This window comes from Oryctolagus cuniculus, chromosome 7, assembly GCF_051225735.1.
Source record: "Oryctolagus cuniculus isolate XC-2025 breed Fujian yellow rabbit chromosome 7, ASM5122573v1, whole genome shotgun sequence".
NCBI classification, from domain to species: Eukaryota; Metazoa; Chordata; class Mammalia; order Lagomorpha; family Leporidae; genus Oryctolagus; species Oryctolagus cuniculus.
The window spans coordinates 82051416-82077494 of NC_142873.1; the positions used below are offsets into that span (position 1 = coordinate 82051416).

Below are 26079 nucleotides of genomic sequence, written 5' to 3' on the forward strand. Positions count from 1 at the left end.
GCAATAGATCTTTGACTTCTCTTATGATGGGAGAAAAGCACCAACCTAGAAACTGATTTTAAAAATTCAGTTTTAAACTATTGATCTTTATGTAATTATAACCAATATGGACTATTGATTTTAAATAAATGATACTTTCCATAAACCTATTCATGTAATTAAATTTGTTAAAGGATCAAAGCAAAACAAAATATAAAGTGGTGCAAAAGATACTACTGGCTGACCTTGTGACCCATACTGTGATAGGGTAATGCTTTCTACGTCTTGACAGGAATCTCATTTCCAGCCTCCTCTCCCACTACAGCCTGTGTACTCAGAACTTCTATCAGGTGGGATAATTTTGTAAGGCCTTTATGTGACTGTGAGCTAAAAGTTCCAACTTAACCTCTGTTAGTTCTTTGCATGCTGGATCCCTTCATCTTCACAAATCCTTTTTCTATCTATCAACTCTTCAAATCTCAGCTATTTTCTATTTACTGCCATAACATCCCAGTCACACAGAATCCCTTCTCATTCTGAATACAGGGTATTTATTCACATCCGTAGGCCTCCATATCTTCACCTCTGTTTTATTTGTTGGTTTGGCCTCAGACAACGTTGTATTCCACTCATGGGAAGGATTATCATTAAGGTTACATTTATAAAGTGACATATATTTGCTCTACGTCCCATAAGTTTTGGTATGTTGTGCTGTTATCCTCATTTACTTCCAGAAAATTTTTGATTTCTTTTTTAATTTCTTCTATGACCCATTGTTCATTCAGGAGCATGTTGTTCAATCTCCATGTGTTTGCGTATGCTCTAGGGATTCCTGAGTTGCTAATTTCCAACTTCATTCCTTTATGGTCTGAGAAGCTGCATGGTATGATTCTAATTCTTTTGAATTTGCTGAGACTTGCTTTATGGCCTAGTATGTGGTCAATCCTAGAGAAGGTTCCATGTACTGCTGAGAAGAATGTAAAATCTTTAGCTGTAGGATTGAAAGTTCAGTATATATCTGTTAGATCCATTTGGGCTATAGTGTCGTTTAAATCTACTGTATCCTTGTTGATCTTCTGTCCTGTTGATCTGTCTATTTCTGAGAGTGGAGTATTGAAGTCCCCCAGTACTATTGTATTGGGGTCTAAGTCTCCCTTTAAGTCCCTTAACAAATCTTTTAGATAAACCGGTGCCCTGTAGTTAGGTGCATGTACATTGATAATTGTTATATCTTCCTATTGAATTGATCCCTTAATCATTATGTAGTGTCCCTCTTTGTCTCTCTTAACGGTTTTTGTGGTAAAGTTTATGTTGTCATCCGATATTAAGATGGCTACGCCTTCTCTTTTTTCATTTCTGTTGGCATGGTATATCTTTTTCCAGCCTTTCACTTTCAGTCTGTATGGATCTTTGTTGGAAAGATGTGTTTCTTGTAAGCAGCAAATAGATGGGTTTTGTTCCTTAAGCCAATCAGCCAATCGGTGTCTTTTAACTGGACAGTAGGCCATTAATGTTCAATGTGACTAATGATAAGTGGTAACTTTGCCCTGCCATTTGCCAAAGATAAGTTCTAATATATGCTTTGAATTCCCTGTGATCTTTTGCTGTGAGCTTTCCTTCCTTTACCTTCTTTCATATTGATGACCGTGTTTCTGTGTTTCTGTGTGCAACACATCTTTTAAGCATCTTTTGCAGGGCTGGACGAGTGGCGACAAATTCTTTCAATTTCTGTTTGCTATGAAAAGTCTTTATTTCACCTTCATTCACAAATGAGAGCTTGGCAGGATATAATATTCTGGGCTGGCAGTTTTTCTCTCTTAGTACCTGTGCTATATCTCGCCATTCCCTCCTAGCTTGTAGGGTTTCTGATGAGAAGTCAGCTGTGAGTCTGATTGGAGATCCTCTGAGAGTAATCTGACATTTCTCTCTTGCACATTTTAGGATCTTTTCTTTATGTTTCAATGTGGAGAGTTTAATTACAATGTGTCGTGGTGAGGATCTCTTTTGGTCATGTTTATTAGGGGTTCTATGAGCTTCCTGTACTAGGATTTCTCTGTCCTTCTCCAAACCTGGAAAGTTCTCTGCTAGTATCTCACTAAAAAGGCCTTCTAATCCTTTCTCCCTCTCCATGCCTTCAGGAACTCCTAGAACCTGAATGTTGGGTTTTTTAATAGTATCCTGAAGATTCCCGACAATATGTTTTAGATTTCTAATTTCCTCTTCTTTTCTTTGGTCTGACTGTATCCTTTCCTGTTCTCTGTCTTCTAAGTCCGATATTCTCTCTTCTGCTTCACCCATTCTGTTTGTAAGGCTCTCTAATGTGTTTTTCATTTGATCTATTGAATTCTTCACTTCATTATGATTTCTTGTCACTATCACAGTTTCCTGTTGTACTAGTTGTTTCATTTCATTTTGATTCCTCCTTAATATTTCATTTTCACGAGAGAGATTTTCTATCTTGTCCATTAAGGATTTCTGTAGTTCAAGAATTTGTTTTTGAGAACTTCTTAATGTTCTTATCAATGTTTTGAGATCTGCTTCTTGCATTTCTTCTATGTCATCATCTTCATAATCTTGAATTGGGGTATCTTTTTCATTTGGGGGCGTCATAGTGACTTCCTTGTTTTTATTACCTCGGTTTTTGCGTTTGTTATTTGGCATATTGGAGATATTTGGTTTCTTCACTGTGGTGCTTTTTCTTGTTATACTATGACTCTAGATTAAGTGGACTGTCTGTTTTTGATGGAGCCTTAGAGGCTTGAGATGGGTGTGGCCTGAGAGCTCTGTTTGGTGTGCTAAAGGTGACACTCCCAGGTTAGGCGTGGTAGATCTCTCTCTCTCTTTCTTTCTTTTTTTGATTCAAAAGGGAAGTAATTCCGCACAGCTGAACGAAGTTGGAGGTAGTTAGCAGGCAAATGATATACCCACAGGAGCCAGAGATCAGAAGCTCTTTCCCAAGGACCACACAGGGAATCTGTTCGGCCCTCAGAGTGGGCTCAAATTCTCCTTCAGTCTCCCACTGGGTTGCCAAAGTTATGGAATTGTAGCGTCTCTGGAGAGTACTCACGTGAATTCCGTGAGTTCTCTCCCCCACCGTCTCTTTTTTCACAGTCTCAGTTCAGTAGCACCACAAATTCACTAGGTCCTAATCTCCTGTTAATTCACCCCGCCCAGAGTCAGGTTTTTCTGCTAGGCTCAGGGCCGGTTCAGACCTGAGGTCGCTCTGCTTATGACGTATGTCCAAGATGGCACCTGCTCTTTGTCTTGCTCGCCTTTGAGAGGTGAGCGGAGAGAGAGAAACCCGTGTCCGTATCAGTCACTTTTTTTTTCTGTCTCTCTTCTAGTTAGCCTGGTGAACTTTTCCCCTCGGGGTCGTTCCCTCTAGTCTCCTCTTTCAGCTTGGCTGCCGGTGTCTCGGGCTATTGAGGTTTGGCTCACCTCGCGTTCCAGTGCTGGTGTGTTGAGTCTGCCGCTGGTGTCCCGAACTGTGGGCTCCCACGCTCTCCATGCAGGTCCACTGTGAATCACTTGTTCCGGAAGAGTTTCTTCTGCTGTTTCTTCCCCTACTCTTCCTTGAACCTGCAGTATCTCCACTTTTATTAAACTGTCTCTCCCCGGACTATCAGTGTGCTCCCTTCCTATTCCGCCATCTTGCTGCCTCCCATGTATTTGCTCTTTAACATCATCCTTTTGTGGTTAGAAATTGTCATATGGAACTTTATAAGCACAAAACAAATGCAGGGTCCATCCTTGTGAAGAGTTGAACTTAATTTCATAGGATCTGTGTCCTTATCATAGTCATTATTGAGAAAAAAATGTTTACAGTGGGATACTTCTACAGTTACTAGTGGACACCTATGTTTAAGCACTTTATTAAGTACTTCATGGATAGTAACAATGTCTATCATTTATTTGAATATCTATACAAACTGAGTGTGGTCATAGTATATCAAGACTGCATTTCATTTTTGAATTATATTTGAAATTTGTTATTTACCCTAATATTCAGTTATAATATAGCCACAGTGTGAACAAGCAACCAAATGTATGATAGATGAGTAAATGAAGAGTAGATGTATAAGTCCCTTGTTTCAATGGGTTTTCCAGCGAGACCCTAAGAATGACTCCTGGATCTTTGCCCTGGCCGTGCTTCTGAGCAGCACCTTTGTCTACAACAGCCTGGGCACCATCAACCACCAGGCCCTGGAGCAGCTGCAATATCCTTCCAGAAATGGAACTTCCATATTTCACTGAGTTTAGGAGAATGGCAGTTGAGACTATTTCTTCTTTATGTAACTAAATTTTCCTGGGTCATTAAGAGTGGACACAGGGAAAAGGAGAGTGTTTGTCCAACTTGTTTCTAAGTGAGATGTAGAGTTTGTGGTGTAGAGTTTGTGGTGTAGAGTTTTTTTTTTTTTTTTTTTTCCTTAACTGAGATTTCAGCTTTGTTACTGAACTCACAGAGTTAATCAGGGCAAGATCTTCTCCCCCATCTGATGAGGTAGAGGACTCGGCAGAGTTTGTGAGTTTCTTTCCGGACTTTGTGTGGGCTGTGCGGGATTTCACCCTGGAACTGAACTTGAAAGGACAGCCCATCACAGAAGACGAGTACCTTGAGAATGCCTTGAAGCTGATTCCAGGTATCAGAGTGTGCTCTGGGGATGGCTGATTTAGTTACAAGGTGGGGTCAAGCAGGACTTCCAATGGCAATTGAAATATTTTTTTTTTTCTGAGACAAGATTGAAGCCCAAGGTAATGATGACTGGTGATTGATGGATGGGTATGATTTTAACAATTATTATTGAAAATTTTTAGAGTTTGAGATTTAAATTCAGTGGGGAAATTTGGAGTTCAATATTGCATCAACCATTTTAGTCCAATCAGTAAAATTTAAAAAAAGAGAGAACTGCAATAACTGCTATTACTTCTAAGACTCATATTTATGATACTTAATAAGCTTAAGCATTCCTTTTACTCTATTCTTAGAAAAATAGATACACTAGGAAGTTAGTAAACAGAGAATCACTAGGAAGTCACATGATCTGTTCGTTGAAAATAATTTTCACTAGGTATGTTTTACTTGCTTTGATTGCTGTATCCTTCATAGAAGCATAGTTATATCCTCAATACTACAATGGGGAAAATAGTGCTATGTGCCTGCAATAATACAGTCATTTTGTCTTTTTTTATAACACCAACTTCTTTATCTTTAGGCAATGTGTGATCAGTTTATTATTAAATACTTATTACATAGGTAATATTTAGAAGAATAGAGAAGTAAAAGCACTTAGAAGAACTATACATTTTATTTCCTTCTTTTATTAGTTCTATCAATAGGCATTAATTCAACAAAATATATGCCTCAGTATCCCTCTTCAGTTACTGTATTCTAGTATAAGCTGACTTTGAGAGTAAGTGAGATCTCCAAGTTTTAGTGAGATTAGCTTTATTTTGAAGCTTACTTCTTTTTTTTTCTTTTCAACTTTTATTTAATAAATATAAATTTCCAAAGTACAACTTTTGAATTATAGCAGCTTTTCCCCCCATAATCTCTTTCCTACTCACAACCATCCCATCTCCCACTCCCTCAGCCATCCCATTCTTCATCATGATTCATTTTCAATTATCTTTACATACAGAAGATCAACTTTGTATATACTAAGTAAAGATTTCAACAATCCACACCCACAAAGACACACAAAGTATAGAGCACTGTTTGAGTAGTAGTTTCACCATTAATTCTCATATTATAACACACTAAGGGCAGAGGTCCTACATGGGGGGTAGGTGCACAGTGACTCCTGCTGTTGATTTAATAATTGACAGTCAGTAATCACCCAAGGCTCTTGTCATGAACTGCCAAGGCCATGAAGCTTACTTCTAATACAGTGTATAAACATAGTGAATAGTGCATATGTTTTTTGGTTATGTTTTTTAAGCATTTTTCACTACTGACTTGAATGTTTTCTGTTCTCATGCTGCTTTTAAAATATCACATTCTTATTTCCCAGCATTACTTTAAAGTTATTGTTCATTTCTTAATGGGACTGTAATATTAGAGATATACTTCAAAAAAATTTGATTCTTCAGAATCATGTGAGTATAGTCACTCTACCCACCACAACAAGTGAACAGGATCCATGATGAATTTCTTCTCTTGAAATGAATACCTTTCATTCCACTTTAAAGTAATTACTTGAGGCTCATCTCCATGCAGAAAAGGATTCCCCATTCTTTGCGCATATTAGAATGACTACTTTGCACATTTGGAAGGCAAATTTACAGACACTGGAGCTGCCATATCACAGAGATTCCTGGAAGTCCTCAGCCCTTTGTTTGCTGTCTCTTCAATGAATGCTCTGTTTTATAATTCCACAGAAACAAATGCCAGAATCCAAAATGCCAACAAGCCTGTAATGTGTATCAGGTATTTCTTTCCAAAACGGAAGTGCTTTGTCTTTGACCGGCCCACAAAAGATAAAAATCTCTTAGCCCGTATGGAAGAAGTGCCAGAAGACCAACTGGAATTGAACTTCAAGAAGCAGTCAGAAAAATTCTGCTCTTACATCTTCACACATGGGAAGACAAAGACCCTGAGACAGGGAATCATTGTCACTGGAAACCGTGAGTTTCTTCTGTGTCAAAATATGACTTTCTTTAGATCAGTGTGTGTGATGAAGCTGTGATTCTTCTGTGGGCTTGTCAATCGTTTCGTTTGCTTCTGTATAGGAATACAGAGAAGGAGATGCTCCTACCACACCTGCAAATGATGTTTCTTAGTTAAATTTTCCCTCCATGCGGAATTACTGAGGCCTCAGTTATCTCTTAATATGAACCTACAAATGATGCAATCACAAAATGCTGTCACATGGCCGGTGCCCCGGCTCAACAGGCTAATCCTCTGCCTAGCGGCGCTGGCACACCGGGTTCTAGTCCCGGTCGGGGCGCCGGATTCTGTCCCGGTTGCCCCTCTTCCAGGTCAGCTCTCTGCTGTGGCCTGGGAGTACAGTGGAGGATGGCCCAAGTACTTGGGCCCTGCACCCCACAGGAGACCAGGATAAGCACCTGGCTCCTGCCTTCGGATCAGCGCAGTGCGCCAGCTGCGCCGGCCATTGGAGGGTGACCCAACGGCAAAAGGAAGACCTTTCTCTCTCTCTCTCTCTCTCTCTCTCACTGTCCACTCTGCCTGTAAAAAAAATGCTATTACAGAAAGAAATCTGCATGTGAGAAGTCCTGTAAGATGAGTTTCTCAGTGAGAAAGCACAAAATGTTGTAGGATTTTAAACCAGTCATAACATAAATAAGAGATAGTAATCCAATGCAAGCTCATCAAGAGTTTGAGAAAAAGAAATAAACTTGAACCTACACACAGGGCTGGCTTCATGGACATATGACTGAGTCAGTTACACAGATTCCATGCTAATATCAAGTCACACATACATCCACATGCTGTGTGCCTGGCGTCAAAACCCAGAGGGTATTTTTAATAAGTGGGATAGCATTTTATTTGGAATTAGAATACAAAAATTATGTGATTTTCCTAGATTGATAAACTTGTACCTTATTTAAATGGAGAAGTACTTTCCTAGAAAACCCTATAATATTTCTTATAATCAGTATTTTAATGTCACAAATTGGTGAATCTGAAAATCATAACAGAAAGGGTGAACAGAAACAAGAACCATGTTGTAATACAGAGAAGTATTCCCAGAGCAAGATGGGAAAGGAAATATAGAAGGAAAAGCCAGAGGGGGAAGAGAGAAGAAAAGGGAGCGGTAAGGGAAGGAGGAGGAACAGGAAAAGAACACTTCAAGATAAGTAGAATGGATTTGATGTTTGGGATGCTGATTGAAAACAATGAATGTGAACTATCTGTTTATTCCCTAAAATTATGCGCTATTCAGGGCTGGGCAGTCTGGTGGAGATGTACATAGACACCATCAACAGCGGAGCCGTCCCTTGCTTGGAGAACGCAGTGACGACTCTGGCCCAGCGTGAGAATGCTGCAGCCGTGCAGAAAGCAGCCGAGCACTACAGCAGGCAGATGGCCCAGCGACTGGTGCTCCCCATAGACACGCTCCAGGAGCTGCTGGACGTGCACGCAGCCTGTGAGAGGGAAGCCATTGAAATCTTCATGGAGCACTCCTTCAAGGACGACAACGGGGAATTCCAGAAGAACCTTTTGGTAAACATCTGAACATCTATCCTTGCCAGCGACAGCCTTTCTGGATAACACCTAAAGTCTGTCTTTTCACCCTGTGATCATCCCCCTACCATAGTAGAAGGCATCCTGATTCTAGAGAATGAAAGAGCTCTATGGACTACAGGTCACCCTTTTTTTAAAAGACAGACACTTAATTATTTGGTAAAGCAAAATGAATTATCATGAGTTTTACAGCTTAAAACAGCACACATTATTATAATAATTATCTGTTTGCAGATATGCATGTCAGGGTGTCTGTGTCCTCTGCTCAGTGTAGACAGATGGAAAGAAGGTGCCAGATGGGCTTGGTCTTCAAATGCAGTCTCCAGGGAACCCCTCCATCTCTAAACTAGTTATATTTTATCAAATAATTCTCTTGTTTCTAATTTTCTGGTTTCCTTTCTGACACCAACTAGAAAAATCTACCACTAAGATTCATGAGATTGGATAATGCCAGATAGGCTTCTTTCCATTGTAAACTCAACTTGTGCTATTTATCATGATGGAATCATAAGAGTAACAGCCATCATATTCTCAGACCCAGGAAATATGGGGGATATGGACATCAAGAGTAGAGAAGTCTTATGGAAACTCTTAATTCTATTGACCACAGTCATAATCATTAAAAATTTAGCTTTCTATGTGTCTAGGCCTGAAGTGGAAAAGCAAGAGTCTCAATTTGTACTGAGGAAACCCAGTTGGATTGTGACTTCCAAATACAAACAAAAAATTCTTTTCTTACATATTCACAAATTCAAGACATCATGAAAGCATTCATAAGGGTTCAAAAGTTGGTTCAAAATACATCTAGACAATTAGTAAGATATTAATGGCATATATTCCTATAAATTCATATTTCTGTCCCTAGCAATCCATATGCTCTGAGGAAATTTTAATTGCAGTCAAAATTCACCTTTTTGTTGTTAGTCTTGGTGACCAGGCCACTGTTAATCTTATTATTTATTAAAGGACCACAGAGTTCAGGGCTTCTGACCCTCATTTACAGATATTGAGCCTGCGCCTCTCCCCCATGAGAAATACGTGGCTTTGCAAAGGTGAAACAGGCAATGACCAGAAGTAACAGTGAAGTAAGTCTCCTGACTGCAGGTCCATTCTTTGTTCTGGTCCACTCTGAGGCCGTCCAAATCCTCCTGCCACGTGTATCACAGGTGGACCTTCCCTGCTACTCATTCCTTTCTAATGTGTGAACCTACGTTTCCCTGGCAGGAAACCACAGAGCAGAAAAAGGAAGAGTTCCTGCTGCAGAATGAAGAGGCCTCTGTCAAATACTGCCAGGCTGAGCTTACACGGCTCTCAGCGTCCCTGATGGAAAGTATTTCAAGAGGAGTTTTCTCTGCGCCTGGAGGCCACCGTCTCTACTTAGAAGCAAGAAAAAGGATTGAAGAGGAGTATGAGCTGGTGCCCAGGAAGGGAGTGAAGGTGAGGAACAGGGGGGAGAGTTGGTCAACAGAGTAGAGTTGTGGGATCTTTGGTGCTTGTTTTGAAAATGAGGAGCACAGCATCACGGTGAGGGAAACATTTGCTATGGTCTGGATATTAGTCCTCCAGGGTTGATGTTTCTGAGACATCGTCCTCACCCTCTCTGTGGCCATGTGAGAGGTGATGAGAACTTTGGGAGATGGAGCCAAGTGGGAGGATCTTAGTTCATGAGGGGCTGCCTTCAGAGGATATAAGGTCATAGTTCCCAAGGGACCTTGAGTTAATTCTGAGATCGATTTGTTATAGAAACCAGGGCTGATCCCTGAATGACTCTGTTGCATCCTAATATCTTCATTCTACCCATACCAGTGTGATGCTATCCTCTGTGAGAGTCAGAGCCATGTTGGTCAGAGCCATGCTTAGGCAGGTGCTGTGCCCTTGAACCTGTAGACAGGGAGGAAAATCTGCCTCTGTAAAAGAACCTGCTTCAAGGATTTTGTTAGAATCATGGAAAGCAAACTAACACAGCAATTTTTGACATTTTAAGTGTTTTAAAATCCATATATAGTTATATACTCCTAGGTAAAGTGGAAGATTTCTTCCCAGAGAGGATCTGGAATCAGGGATTCAAGTGTGATAACCATTTATTTACTGCTCTTTCTTTTCATTTTTTAAAAATCAAACAAAGAATAGACTTTATGCTTAGTGAAGAAAACTATTCTCCAGATGATTATGATCTTATCTTGGGTGGACAAATTCATACTGTTTAGACAGGGTGCAGATATAGTTACCATAGTGGTGTGCACTGATAGTAATAATGATGATGGTGATGACCATCATGACATTCACTCCCTATACCAAATATAGTCTTATGTTAATTTTTTAGATTATCATTTTAATTCTCAGATTACTATAAATCAAGTATTAACATCAGCTCCATTGTGCAGGTAGAAAACATGATGTATAGAAAAGCTAATAATTTACCTTTATTTTTATTTTAATTATTTTATTTTATTTTTTTTTTTTTTTATTTTTTGACAGGCAGAGTGGACAGTGAGAGAGAGAGAGACAGAGAGAAAGTTCTTCCTTTTTGCAGTTGGTTCACCCTCCAATGGCCGGCGCGGCCAGCGCACTGCGGCCAACGCACCGCGGCCGGCGCACCGCGCTGATCCGATGGTAGGAGCCAGGTACTTATCCTGGTCTCCCATGGGGTGCAGGGCCCAAGCACTTGGGCCATCCTCCACTGCACTCCCTGGACACAGCAGAGAGCTGACGTGGAAGAGGGGCAACCGGGACAGAATCCGGTGCCCTGACCGGGACTAGAACCCAGTGTGCCGGCGCCGCAAGGCGGAGGATTAGCCTAGTGAGCTGCGGCGCCGGCCAATAATTTATCTTTAAATAACCCATTCAGTAAGTAGCAGGATTGACAAGGCTGTTCCATCTACCTGACCACCAGAAATTCTTTTTCTTTTTTGGGAGCTTCATTTTGTTTCTATAATGATTGAACCAATTTACACCCTCCCAACAGTTGAGTAAATGTTCCCTTTTCTCCAAATTTGTTAACTTAATCATAAGTCATAGCTCTTCTTTTTAAAAATTCATAGATTTATTTTTATTTATTTGAAAGATAGGGTAACAGAGATAATGGAGAGGTGGAGAGAAAGAGATTTCCATCTGCTGGTTAACTCCATAAATGCCCACATCTGCCACGGTGGTCCTTGCCAAAGCCAAGAGCCTGGAATTCCATCTGGATCTCTCATGTGGATGGCAGGGGCCCAAGTATTTGGGCCATCTTCTGCTTTTTGCCCAACTACATTAGCATGGAGTTAGAATGGAATCAGACCAACTGGGACTTGAACATGTTGTGATATGGGAAGCCAGATTTGCAAGTGGCAGATTTACCCACTGCACCATAACTGTGATCCCAAATAATAGCCATTCTAACAGTGTGAACTTATATCTCATTATGGTTTGATGTATTTCCCAGATGATTAGAAGCATTGAACGTGTTTTTATATGCTGGTTATTCTTCTGGATGTCTACTTTTGAGAAATGTCTATAATAGGAATTTGCCCTTTTTAAAAGATTTATATATATATATATATATATATATATATATATATAATTGCGAGGTAGAATTACAGACAGAGGGAGACACTGAGAAAGGTCTTCCATCTACTGTTCACTCCCCCAAATGGCCTCAATGGCCAGAGCTGTGCCTGTCTGAAGCCAGGAGCCAGAAACCAGGAGATTCTTCCCCGTCTCCATGTAAGTGCAGGGACCCAATCACGTAGGCCATCTTCCACTGCTTTCCCAGGCCATTTGCTGAGAACTGATTTAGAAGAGAAGCAGCTGGGATATGAACCTGCACCTATTTGGAATGCCTGAACCAAAGGTGGAGGCTTAGTCCACTATGCTACAGTGCCAGCCCCTATTTTGCCCATTTTTTTTTTGACAGGCAGAGTGGACAGTGAGAGAGAGAGAGAGAGACAGAGAGAAAGGTCTTCCTTTGCTGTTGGTTCACCCTCCAATGGCCAGTGCGGCTGGCGCACTGTGCTGATCCGAAGGCAGGAGCCAGGTGCTTCTCCTGGTCTCCCATGGGGTGCGGGGCCCAAGCACTTGGGCCATCCTCCACTGCACTCCCTGGCCACAGCAGAGAGCTGGCCTGGAAGAGGGGCAACCGGGACAGAATCCGGCGCCCCGACCGGGACTAGAACCCAGTGTGCCGGCGCCGCAAGGCGGAGGATTAGCTTAGTGAGCCGCAGCGCGGGCCTATTTTGCCCATTTTTAAGTCAGGTCTTTGGTGTCTTGCTATTCCATTGATTTATGACTTAATTACATATTTTGGATATTAGCCTCCTATGAGGTATATAGCTTGCCAATATTGACTCTCATTCTGTATATGTCCTTTTCATTTTGTTGATTGTTTCTTTAAATGCACAGGAACTTCCTAGTTTGACATAGTTCCCTTGATTCTTTTTGTTTTTATTGCTTGTGCTTTTGGTATCAAAGCAAAAAAAAAAATCACTGTCAAGGCTACTTTGTAACATCTTTTTTCTTATTTTTTCTTTTAGGAGTATTATGCTTTCCAGTCTTTGGTTGAAGTTTCGATCTTTAACATGTAGTTAATTATTACATATGATGGAAAATAAGGGGCCAATCTTAGCTATTGTGAATTGTGCTACAATGAACATGGAGGTACAGATAACTAACTCTTTCATAGGCTGATTTTTTTTTTTTTTTGACAGGCAGAGTGGACAGTGAGAGAGAGAGAGACACACAGAGAGAAAGGTCTTCCTTTGCCGTTGGTTCACCCTCCAATGGACGCCGCGGCTGGTGCGCTGCGGCCAGTGCACCGCACTGATCCGAAGGCAGGAGCCAGGTGCTTCCCCTGGTCTCCCTTGGGGTGCAGGGCCCAAGGACTTTGGGCCATCCTCCACTGCACTCCCTGGCCACAGCAGAGAGCTGGCCTGGAAGAGGGGCAACCGGGACAGAATCCGGTGCCCTGACTGGGACTAGAACCCGGTGTGCCGCCGCTGCAAGGCGGAGGATTAGCCTAGTGAGCTGCGGCGCAGGCCCCTGATTTCTTTTGATTTGGTCAAATTACCAGGAGTGGGATGGCTGGATCTTACGGAAGGTCTATATTCAGATTTTAAGGTATAACCATACTGTCTTCCATAGCGGCTTCACCAGTTCACATTCCCACCAACAGTGGATTAGGGTACCTTTTCCCCCATATCCTTGCTAGCATTTGTTGTTTGTTGATTTCTGAAAGCCATTCTAACTGGGGTGAGGTGAAACCTCACTGTGGTTTTGATTTGTGTTTCCCTGATGGCTAGTGATCCTGAACATTTTTCAGGTTTCTGTTGGCCACTTGAATTTCCTCTCTTGAAAAATGCGTGTTAAAGTCCTTTTCCTATTTCTCAACTGGATTGTTTGTCTGGTTGCTGTTGAATTTCTTGAGCTCTTTATAGATTCTGGATATTAACTCCTTATCAGTTTTGTAGTTTGCAAATATTTGCTCCCTTTCTGTTGGTTATCTCTTCACTTTGCTGAGTGTTTCTTTTGCAGTACAGAAGCTTCTCAATTTGACATAATCCCATTGTCAATTTTGGCTTTGATTGCCTGTGCTTCTGGGATATTTTCTAAGAAGACTTTGCCTATGCCAAAGTCTTGCAGAGTTTCATGAATGTTTACTAATAATTTGATAGTATTGGGTTTTAGATTTAAGTCTTTGATCCATTCTGAGTGGATTTTTGTGTAAGGTAGGGGTCCAAATGCATATTTCTGCACATGAAAACCCAGTTTTCCCAGCACCTTTTGCTGGAGACACTGTCCTTGTTCCAGGGATTGATTTTAACTCGTTTATCAAAGGTAAGTTGAATGCAGATGTGTGGATTGATTTCTGAAGTTTTATTCTGTTCCAATGGTCTACATGTCTGTTTTTGTGCCAGTACTAGCCTGTTTTGATTGGAACTACCCTGCAGTATGTCTTGAAATCTGGTATGGTTCTGCTTCTTGCTTTGTTTTTGTTGTATAAGGTTGCTTTAGCTATTTGGGGTCTCTGGTGTTTCCATTAAATTTTAGCATCATTTTTTCTAGATCGGCAAAGATTGTCCTTGGTATTTTGATTTGGATTGCATCAAATCTGTAGCATGGACATTGTGGTGATGTTCTTTCTCTCAATCCGTGAACATGGAAGATTTTTCCATTTTTAAATGGCTTCTGTTATTTCTTTAATGTTTTGTAATTATTATAGTAGATATTTTTGACATCCTTGGTTAAATTTATTCGAAGGTATTTAATTCTTTTTGTAGCTATTTGTGAATGGGACTGATCTTAAAAGCTCTTTGTCAGCCATAGTAATGTCTGTGTATACAAAGGCTATTGGTTTTTGTGTGTTTATTGTATATCCTGTTACTTTACCAAACTCTTATGAGTCAGACAGTCTTTCAGTGGAGTCTTTTTTGGTCCCCTAAGTATATAGAATCAATTCGACTTCTCCTTGCCAATTTGTATCCTTTTGATTTCTTTTTCTTGGTTAATGGCTCTGGTTAAAACTTCAAGGACTATGTAAAGTATCAATGGTGATAGTTGGCGTCCTTGTCTGGTTCCGGATCTTAGGGGGATGCTTCCAGCTTTCCCCCATTCAATAGGATGCTGGCTGTGGGTTTGTCATAAATTGCCTTGATTGTGTTGAGGCATGTTTCTTCTATACCCAATTTGCTTAAGGTTTTCATCATGAAAGGATGCTGTATTCTATCAAATGCTTTCTCTGCATTTATTGAGATAACCATATGGTTTTGTTCTTCAGTTTATTAATAAGATGTATCATATTTATTGATTTGCAAATGTTGAACCATCCCTACAAACCAGGGATAAATCCCACTAGGTCCAAGTAAATGATCTTTCTGATACGTTGTTAGATTTGATTAGCTAATATACAATGAGGATTGTTGCATCTGTATAAATCAGGGATATTGTCTATAGTTTCTTTCTCTGTTGTATGTTTTTCAGGTTTAGGAATTAAGGTGATGCAAGCTTCATGGAAGGAATTTGGGAGGATTCCCTTCCTTTCAATTGTTTTGAATAGCTTGAGAAAAAAATGGAGTTAGTTCTTCTTTAAATGTCTAGTAGATTTCAGCAGGAAAGCCATCCGGTCCTGGGCTTTCCTTTGTTGGGAGAGTCTCTGTTACTAATTCAATTTCCATCTTGGTTATTGGTCGGTTTAGGTTTTCTATGTCTTCATGGCTCAATTTAGGTAGGTTGCATGTGTATAGGAATCTATCTCTTTCTTCCAGGTTTCCCTATTTGTTGGCATACAGCTCTTTGTAGTAATTCCTGATGATTTATTTTATCTCTTTGTTATCTGTTGTTACATTTCCTTTTTCATTTCTGATTGTGTTGATTTGAGTCTTCTTTGTCATTTTTTTTTGATTAGTTGGAACAATTGTGTATCAATTTTTTTTTTATTTTTTCAAAAACCAAACTTCATTACACTGATCTCTTGTACTGATTTTTAGTTTTATATTGTTTATTTCCTCTCTAATTTTATTTCTTTCCTCCTACAAATTATTTGGGGTTAAATTTGTTGTTGTTATTCTAGGTCCTTGAGCAGCATTGATAGCTCATTTATTTGGTACCTTTTCAAATTTCTATGTAGGTAACAATTGCTATAAACTTCCCTCTTAACACTCTTTTGCTGTACTCCATAAGTTTTGAAATTATGTATTGTTGTCTTTATTTGTTTCCAGAATTTTTTTGATTTCCCTTTTGATAAATTTTAGGACCCACTGTTCATTCAGGAACATGTTGTTTAGTATGCATGTGTTCTCATATGATCTAGGGAGTCTTGAGTTGTTGATTTCCATGTTCACTCTATTGTGTTTGGAGAAGATGCATGGTCTGATTTCAATATTTTTTGAATAGGCTGAGACTTGCTTTATGGCATAGACTATGGTCTATTCTAGATATAGTTCCATGCACTGATGAGAAGAATGCGTATTCTCCAACTGTGGGGTGAAAAGGTCTGTAGATATCAGGTATGTCCATTCGGTCCATTTATATTCAAGGTGACTATTGATAAGTAACAACTTGGCCCTGCAACTTTTCCAAATATATTCCTCTTGTTTACTTTGGATTTCTTTTGTACTTTTGCTAGGGGATTTTTGCCTTCAAATTCTTTCATAATTATGACCATGGTTCTGTGTTTCTGTGTGTAGCACATCCTTAAGAATCTTTTGTCAGGCTATATGAGTGGTGACAAATTCTTTCAATTTTTGTTTGTTATGAAAGGTCTTTATTTCACCTCCATTTATAAATGAGAGCTTTGCAGGGTACGGTATTCTGGGTTGATTTTTTTCTCTTAAGACTTGGAATATATCTCGTCATTCTCTTCTATCCTGTAGCGTTTCTGATGAGAAGTAAGCTGTGTGTATAATTGGAAATCCTCTGAAAGGAATCTGGCATTTCTCTCATGCACATTTTAGAATCCTTTTTTATATTTTACTATGGAAAGCCTGACTACAATGTGTCATGTTGAAGATCTTTTATGGTCATGTCTGTTAGGTATTCTATATGCTTCATGTACTTGGATGTCTCTTTCATTCTCCAAATTTGTAAGTTTTCTGTAAGTATTAACTAAATAGGCCTTCTAGTCCATTCTTTCTTTCTACACCTTCAGGAACTCCTAAGACCCATATGTTAGGTCATCTGATAGTATCCCATAAATCTCCAACACTATTTTTGAGTTTTCTAATTCCTTCTTCTTTCTTATTTTTAAGTCTGAAAGATTTCTATCTAGGCAGAGCTGGCTCAGGTAACATCTGCCTCTCTTGCAGCTCAGATATTTTTCTTCTTCCTCACCTAGTCTGCTGTTAAGGCTACCCACTGAATTTTTAATTTGACGTATTGAATTCTTTATTTCAAATATTTCCTTTGGATTTCTCTTTAAAATCTCAATTTTATAGGAAAATTTTTGATTCATGCCATGCATAGTTTTCTTTAGTTCGTTGATTTGCTTCTGATTGCTTTGGAATAATCCTATGATTAACTTTTTGAATTCCATTTTCAGCATTTCATCACTCTCTTCATCTTCACATTCTAATATTGAAATGTTTTGTGTTCCTTTGTGGGGGGCATGGTCATGATGACTTCCTTATTCTTGTTTCTTGAATATCTGCACTTTCAGTGAATACCAGGAGATGTGTGGTATGTGTAGCCACATACCTTTGGTTAGTGCTCCAGGGTGGGGTGAGTATCCAGGGTAACATCCAAGTTGGATATGGTAGATTTCCTATTGTTAGCAGACTGGGGTTTGGGGAATGGTCACATCTGTTTCTGTGATCACCCGCTCACCTCCTCTCCCCAAGTGTGTTCAACGCTCATCCATGCCACCACTTGAACCACGTAAATTATCTACACAGTCCTCACTGTGAACACAGTCCCCTATGAAATGCCCCACCCGAGGCAACCAAGCAGCTCCAAGTGTGTAGAGCCACACCCAGTGATTGTCCAGAGACCCAGATATACCCCACACCTTCTCATGTAATCTCTAAATCCCCAAGGTCTCAGCATACAAGGCTTCCACAGTCACTGAATGCAGAGATTATACTCTGCCTGCCAACCTATCCAGTCAACAGAGAGGCAGATGTTACCCAAGCCAGCTCTGCATAGACGTCTTGATCCTGGGAGCTGAGAGTATCTCACAGTCCTACACGAGTGACCAGCCCCCTGCGATTCTTCCCAGCCAGTCTCAAAGTCAGTGGGACCTTCAGATTTTTCTTTCTGATAGAACCTCTGGATCATATGCATACACAACCACCACTGGCTGAATGCTGCTCTCTCCCCGCTACTGCCAATGGTAGTGCCGAGAAAATGGCATCCTGTCTCAGCCAATTGCTGTGCATGTGCACAAAGGCTTCTGCAGCTGCTGCTGCCCAAACCCAAAATGGTGCCTGTACTTTCTCAGCTGGGCAGCAGGCGCTGCTTTGGTGAGGTTGGGGTGAGACAAACATGCCACCTCCTCTACTTCCACTGCATTTGCGGGCAACTGCTAGCCCCCAGGGCACTATTGGACGCATGCCATGCTCTCTCTCTGACTATATCACCATGGGCTGCTGCAGCCTTCTCTCACCTCCGTCTCCAAGCTGCCACACAGTCAAGCTCTCAGCTGCTGCAGGCGTGTGTTGTGTCAGTGTTCCTGCTGCACATCCGCACCCTCCACAGGTTCACGGCATTCCTTGTGTAGGATTTCCAGTGTGGTTTTCTCTACAATTCTCCGCTGAGGGTGCACTTCCTGCAGTTTTTTGGTTTGTTTTTCTGTTCATTTTTGCTGTTTATCCCTGTTTTGCGCAGTATGTCATTCCCTAGTACACCATCTTGGAATCCACCACAGCAGCCTTTAATTGGGGGCTAGTCTGTTAATTATCTTAATATTAAGAACTGTAGAGTACACTCACATATACATCGACGCATCATGTTTTATCCTTTAAACATGCACAATTGTGATTTGCCAAGCATAATCCCAAAGAAACTAGGGAGAAAACCTCAGAAGGCAGCATAGGAAAGCTTCTTGATGGGGGAGGTGACAGCTACATGTTGACGTATCCACTTAAGTTATCCTTGCTAGATGGTAGAACAACATGCGAGCATAAGAAAGACAACATGCCAATCTCGCAAGCAAACAAGATATGCTGGGGGATGGTGGGTGGTGGTGGACAGCATCCCTGGGAGAGGAGACTGCACAGCTAGGAAGGAGGCTGCTCCACAGGGTGCCTATGCCTCAGCAAAGAGCTTGGAGTTTCTGCCATGGCCTAAGAATGATGGAGAAAATACACAGTCAGATTTGTACTTTTATCAAACAATAATTTCCACATCAAAAGACTAGATCATTTCTCCCTAAAGTACTTTTCCTGCTTGCTGGTCTCCAGGCAACTGAGGTGCTCCAGAGCTTCTTGCAGTCTCAGGCAGCAGCAGAGAACTCCATCCTGCAGGCAGACAAAGCTCTCTCTGATGCACAGAAGGCCTTAGCAGGTACGGGGCCGGGCTCAGCTCACAGGACGGTGGGGCGGGGCGGGGAGATTCCTATGATGCCCTCTTATAGATTGGACAGGGTGGCTTTTCTGAAGCAAGAGGCTTCCTCTGACTGTGGAGCATGTACTCCGCTAGACTTGAACATAACAAGGGCTGTTGGGCTGCACACCAAGCCTGTCAGTGCCTTTCTGGCACATTCTGAAACACGCTCTTGCTGTTTCAGGGGAAACAGCATTGCTGTCAAAGCTGCCTGGTCTTGAACTCAACAGTTTTTCTTCCCTTGTTAATGCTTTGTGAAACAGCTGAGGAGGCCAAGAGGGAGGCCGCTGAGAAGGAAAAGGAAGTGCTAAGACAGAGGGAGCAGGAAATGCAGCAAAAGATGGAGGCTCAAGAGAGAAGCTTCCAGGAGAACATCGCTCAACTGAAGGAGAAGATGGAGCGGGAAAGGGAGGACCTCCTCAGAGAGCAGGAGAGGATGCTGGAGCACAAGCTGAAGGTGAGTCTGGGGGCTGGGCAGTGCCTGATGGGCATACTCTGTATCCTGGGGAAGGGTGAGACCAAATTATAGCGCAGGCATCATCCTAGAGAGAATCAAAAAGATTAGTGTTCCACTACAATCTCAATTACACCTGGGTCCCCCTGAAACACGAAAATCTAGGAGACTCCAGCCCTTTTTGTAGAGTTGGACTTTGGAGGCACAAATGACATTCTCCTGGGTTTGGGGCTGCAATTGGTGTTGCTATTATAGGGTGGTCTTACCAAGCCCCTATTCAATGGGACCTTAGCTACTGGTGCTTGAGATTTCTGGAACAATTCTCAAAGAGACTGAAATAGGTTTATCTGGTCTGATAATATCAAATTTGACCTGAGAGAAAATGGAGGACTCTGAATCTGGTCCATTGTTTCCAGACCTGCCTGATCATCCTTTATGACTAAAGTAACATACACATCCTTTGTCCCAGCGTGGGGTTTGATAAGCAGTGTCCTGTGAGGTGTCAGCACTTCTCACTAGTTGCTAGATGAGCTCAGCTGTGCCACCTCATGGAAATGAGAGCCAATTAGAATTTAATCCACATTCTTTCCCAATGAGCTTTCTTTGTGCCTACACAAAACTCCCCGCTTTCCCCTGGGGAAATGATGCTAAGGAAAACTCACAAAAGTTAAACCATGGATTTTCTCCTATTCAAGTCAAAACTTCTGGCTATGTTGGAAGACAAATTCCACAAAAAAACACTCTAACATGGTAGAAAAATAGAACTATGTGCTTAACTGCTGACATTGTTAAATACCAAACTTTTATTCTTAATGATGAGGGTTTTGAAAAGTGGACTTTCCATTTTATAGGTTCAAGAAGGCATGCCTACAGGATTTAAAGGGAATGCTTTTAAGTTAAGTATAGAGATAAGTTGGCTAATAGAAGGCATTGAAGAAACAGTAAATAACGCACCAAAATGGATTAGACCATTCCTTGATGTCATAGGTAAATTGCTTGCTACAGTACTAACTTTGCTTTCAGAATTTTTTGTTTCAAGGATTATAAACCAGACTTTAACAACTGCATAGGCTAAAATTTCTTGGGCAGGAAAATATAAAATGGGCTTTGTTTTTGTTTTAGTAATATTGCAATGTTCTTCATTGTGAAAAGTATGTGTGTCATAGTAATTTCAGTAAAAATTTTTTAAAATAAAATACAATTATTACAGTCTACCAGGGCCTAACTTCCTAAAAAGATAAACTTAATTTTTATAGAATAATTATGATGAATTGGCATACAAATTGGAAAATAATGAAATTTTTCATAAAAAGTGATTTGAATGAATTTGTAAGACATGGGAAGATTATGAAAAGATGTTCAATTTGTACTTCTGATACAGGCATTTGATTTAAGTTGTGATGAACCCTAGTATATCAATGAGAGTAGAATTGCATCCACATTTTCTAAATAGCCATAATAAAGAGCGAAAATGTTTAACTTTACTGATAATAAAAGATGTGCAAAGGAAAACTGTGTGATCTCTTTTTCACTTCTAGAAAGGGCAAAAAATTAGCTTTGACAGCACACTGAGCAAGCAAGGGATTTGGGAAATTGAGAGTCTCTCTGATTTGCTAGTGTGAGTATCAACTCTTATAATTATTTACCAAAAGTTAAAATGTAGGTGTCTTTTCATAAACCAGTTGCACATTTTGCAATTTCTCTCATAGAACTGTATACCCAAGTTGAAGTGCTATGTATGTAATAGTCTATTGGTTGCAGGATCATTGTAATTCCAACACTTAGATGGCATAACTTATGGGGTCCTCATCGTCCAACGGAGTACTAGATTGACTGCCAGGCCCTTGGCTGCCAGTTATGCAGGCAATTGGGAATTGAAATTGAATAATATTCCTTTCTCTCTATCTCTCTTTGCTTTCAAATAAATAAATGATTAACTTTTTAAAAATTTAAAAATAACAACAAAAAAATGGAAGTGAAATATTTATTGAGTCTAATATAAGAAAGCCTCCAAAAATTTTCTTTGGTAAAAAAGGATATGCAAAATCTATATATTTATATGATTATGTGATTATATTATTGTCTATATACGAAAAAACAAAACATGAACTCGTATCCATGGGTATAAAAGGAAGACACAGAAATGGTTGAAAAAAGACAGGATAATTCATTTTAATCCTATATTCTTCTGTGTTTCTTCATTTTGTGTGATTTTCTTGCTCATTGGAACACACAAAAAGCAATTACTAAAATCAAACTTGACATAATAACACAAGAATGAAAAAGTCCCAATGATAGGATGAAACCCATTCATGCAACTAGACACAGCATAATTCAACTCAACATGAAAGTCCATTCATTTGAACATTGAAATAAACAGCATGAGACACATATGCTAGTTTGGTTTTCACTGGAGCCATTCAGTGAGTATTTAAGTGACTCTTCCAGAATGTATTTGACATATGAAGTCCCTGGTATACTGAAGTGAATGACCTCTCTATCCAACCCCACAATTGTAAAGATGGGGAATTAGAATGAAAATTTTCTTTGGGGTAAACATCATATTAGAAATTCTTCAGACTTGTAGCTAGAGTAAGCTCCTTATAATTGCACGAGCTGGGCTTGGCTGGGGCCTGGGTGCACAGGACACAGAATTCTTCATCCCTTGTAATTATTTACCAGTCTCTGCTCTTCCTGAGTTCTCCTATTCCTGACTTCCTGAGATTCGCTGTGGTCCCTCCTCTGTGCTGCCACTGTGCCACGGTGCCACTCCCAACAGGGAACTTTTCACAGAACTGTGAATCCAGATTGTGCATTTTCTCTGTCTGCCACCTCAGCATCTCAGGTACTTCACTGTCTTCACTGTAGAACCAGGTACAAAGTCTACCCCATAAATATTGACATGTGATTAAACACATGGACTGCCCTCCAGTGTGGCCTTGATTTACCACGTCTTCTCCCTCTATTCCCTGATCTCCAGAGTCTCCAAACAAAGGACAAAATCTTAGGAAGCAGTGCAGAAGGGACTCGCTGAGGCAGAAACAGCACACAGTGCACTTGACCCTGCTGCCCTGTTCACTCTGATGGACTGGAGAGGCCCCGTGCTCAGTGTTCCCCAATTCTCACTCATCTTAATTGGCCAGGAATGAAATCGTCATCCCTGGCTCCCAACACAACTATGATGTTTAAATTCCTACAGTGCCAGAGTCAGGCAAAGCTCTTACTTCTGTCATAGCTCTTCCAACAGTTCAGGCTATCTCTTCTGAATAAAACCAAGCTTTCCTCTAAAGCAGAGAGAGTACCACTGACTTTGTCCAGGGTCTGGAAATAATTTTTCATCACCTTCCAGTTTCCCTAACCAAGCCACTAACATGAGAAGCCCTGCAGCTGAATACTTTGAGAAGAATTGGAGTTAGTTCTTTAAATATCTGGTAGAATTCAGCAGTGAATCCATCCGGCCCTGGGCTTTCCTTTATTGGGTGGGACTTTATTACTGTTTCAATTTCTGTCTCAGTTATGGGTCTGTTTAGGTTTTCTATGTCTTCCTGGTTCAATTTAGGTAGGTTGCATGTGTCCAGGAATCTATCCATTTCTGATAGATTTCCCTGTTTGCTGGCATACAAGTCCTTGTAGTAATTTCTGATGATTCTTTTTATTTCTGTGGTGTCTGTTGTTACATTTCCTTTGTCATCTCTGATTTCATTAATTTTGGTCTTTTCTCTCTCTCTCTCTTTTTTTTTTTTTTTTTAGTTAGTTGGGCCAATGGTGTGTAAATTTTGTTTATTTTTTTTCAAAAAATGCTCTTTGTTTGGCTGATTTTTTGTAATGTTTTTTTTGATTCAATCTTGTTTATTTCTCCTCCGATTTTAATTATATCTCTTCTCCCACTAGTTTTGGGTCTGGTTTGTTGCAGTTTTTCTAGATTTTTGAGGTGCATTGAAAGCTCATTTATCTGGTGCCTTTCCACTTTCTTGATGTAGGCACCTATTCCTATGAACTTTCCTCTCAACATTGCTTTTTCCATATCCCATAAGTTTTGATATGTTGTGTTGTTATCCTCATTTACTTCCAGAAAGTTTTTGATTTCTCTTTTGATTTCTTCAGTGACCCATTGTTCATTCAGGAACATGTTGTTCAATCTCCATGTGTTTGCATATGTTCTAGGGATTCCTGAGTTGCTCATTTCCTTCTTCATTCCGCTGTGGTCTGAGAAGCTGCATGGTATGATTCTAATTCTTTTGAATTTGCTGAGACTTGCTTTATGGCCTAGTATGTGGTCAATCCTAGAGCAGGTTCTGTGTACTGCTGAGAAGAATGTAAATTCTTTAAGTGTAGGGTGAAAAATTCTGTAGATATCTATTAGATCCATTTGGGCTATAGTGTCATTTAAATCTGCTGTCTCCTTGTTGATCTTCTGTCCAGTTGATCTATTTCTGAGAGTGGGGTATTGAAGTCCCCCAGTACTATTGTATTGGGGTCTAAGTCTCCTTTTAACTCCTTTAACAATCTTTTAAATAAACTGATGCCTTGTAATTAGGTGCATAAACATTTATAATAGTTACATCTTCCTTTTGAATTGATCCCTTAATCATTATACAGTGCCCCTCTTTGTCTCTCGTAACAGTTTTTGTGTTAAAGTTTATTTTGTCTGGTATTAAGATGACTACGTCAGCTCTTTTTTGGTTTCTGTTGGCATGGAATATCTTTTTCCAACCTTTCCCTTTCAGTCTGCATGTATCTTTGTTGGAAAGATGTGTTTCTTGTAAGCAGCAAATAGATGGGCTTTGTTCCTTAATGCATTCAGCCAGTCTGTGTCTTTTAACTGGAGAGTGGAGGCCATTAACATTCAATATGACTATTGATAAGTAGTAATTTTGCCCTGCCATTTTCCCAAAGATATTTTCTAATATATGCTTTGAACTTCCTGTGATCTTTTATTGGGAGTTTTTCTTCCTTTACCTTCTTTCATATTGATGGCCATGTTTTTGTGTTTCTGTGTGTGACACATCTTTAAGCATCTTTTGCAGGGCTGGCCGAGTGGACAAATTCTTTCAATTTCTGTTTGCTATGAAAGGTCTTTATTTCACCTTCATTCTCAAATGAGAGCTTTGCAGGATATAATATTCTGGGCTGGCAGTTTTTCTCTCTTAGTACCTGGGCTACATCTCGCCATTCCCTCCTAGCCTACAGGGTTTCTGATGAGAAGTCTGCTGTGAGTCTGATTGGAGATCCTCTGAGAGTAATCTGACGTTTCTCTCTTGTACATTTTAGAATCTTTTGTTTATGTTTCATTTTGGTGAGTTTTATTACAATGTGTCATGGTGAGGCTCTCTTTTGGTCATGTTTATTGGGAGTCCTATGAGCTTCCTGTACTTGGATGTCTCTCTCCTTCTCCAACCCCGGGAAGTTTTCTGCTAGTATCTCACTAAAAAGGCCTTCTTCTTCTTCTTCTTCTTCTTCTTCTTCTTCTTCTTCTTCTTTTTTTTTTTTTTTTTGACAGGCAGAGTGGACAGTGAGAGAGAGACAGAGAGAAAGGTCTTCCTTTGCCGTTGGTTCAGCCTCCAATGGCCGCCGCGGCGCTGCGGCCGGTGCACCACACTGATCCGAAGGCAGGAGCCAGGTGCTTCTCCTGGTCTCCCAGGGGGTGCAGGGCCCAAGGACTTGGGCCATCCTCCACTGCACTCCTGGGCCATAGCGGGAGCTGGCCTGGAAGAGGGGCAACCGGGACAGAATCCAGCGCCCCAACCAGGACTAGAACCTGGTGTGCTGGCGCTGCTAGGCGGAGGATTAGCCTATTGAGCCGCGGCGCCGGCTTAAAAAGGCCTTCTAATCCTTTCTCTCTCTCCATGCCTTCAGGAACTCCTAGAACCCAAATGTTGTTGTTGTTGTTTTTTTTTTAATAGTATCCTGTATATTCCCAACAATATTTTTTTTTAATTTCTAAGTTCCTCTTCTTTTCTTTGGTTTGTATACTTCCTGTGCTCCATCTTCTAAGTCTGATAGTCTCTCATCTGTCTCACTGATTCTGTTAAGGCTCTCAAATGCATTTGTCATTTGATCTATTGAATTCTTCATTTCATTTTGATTTCTCTTCAATATCACAGTTTCATGTTCTACTAGATTCCTCATTTCATTTTGATTCTTCCTTATGATTTCACTATCATGAGAGAGATTTTCTATCCTGTCCATTAAGGATTTCTGTAGGTCATTAATTTGTTTTTGATAACTTCTAAATGTTCTTATAAATTTTTTGAAATCGGTATCTTGCATTGCTTCTATCTCATCACTTTCATAATCTTGAATTGGGGTGTCTTGTTCATTTGGGAGCGTTATAATATCTTCCTTGTTCTGTTACCTTAGTTTCTGCGTTTGTTGCTTGGCATTGTGGAGATATTCTCTGGTTTCTTCTTTTTTTTTTTTTCTTCACTGT

The 26079-nt window shown here is 40.4% G+C and overlaps 2 protein-coding genes across 5 annotated transcripts in view; both read left to right on the top strand.

Moving 5' to 3' along the window:
• LOC149125629 (guanylate-binding protein 4-like) overlaps positions 1-21161 on the top strand; it is a 29757-nt gene extending 8596 nt beyond the window's left edge. For 2 of the 3 annotated variants that reach the window (XM_089300427.1, XM_089300426.1), the window contains exons 4-11: positions 4087-4196; positions 4423-4619; positions 6358-6603; positions 7884-8164; positions 9410-9622; positions 19054-19156; positions 19459-19652; positions 20501-21161. In XM_089300427.1, coding sequence (XP_089156553.1) covers positions 4087-4196; positions 4423-4619; positions 6358-6603; positions 7884-8164; positions 9410-9622; positions 19054-19156; positions 19459-19652; positions 20501-20719 — 1563 coding nt within the window. In that variant the 3' untranslated portion in view covers positions 20720-21161. Of the gene's footprint in view, positions 1-4086; positions 4197-4422; positions 4620-6357; positions 6604-7883; positions 8165-9409; positions 9623-12696; positions 12821-19053; positions 19157-19458; positions 19653-20500 lie in introns of all 3 variants that reach the window. The other variant, XR_016210943.1, reaches the window with a different exon arrangement.
• LOC100346985 (guanylate-binding protein 7) overlaps positions 1-26079 on the top strand; it is a 144718-nt gene that overhangs the window by 8597 nt on the left and 110042 nt on the right. The window lies entirely within an intron of this gene.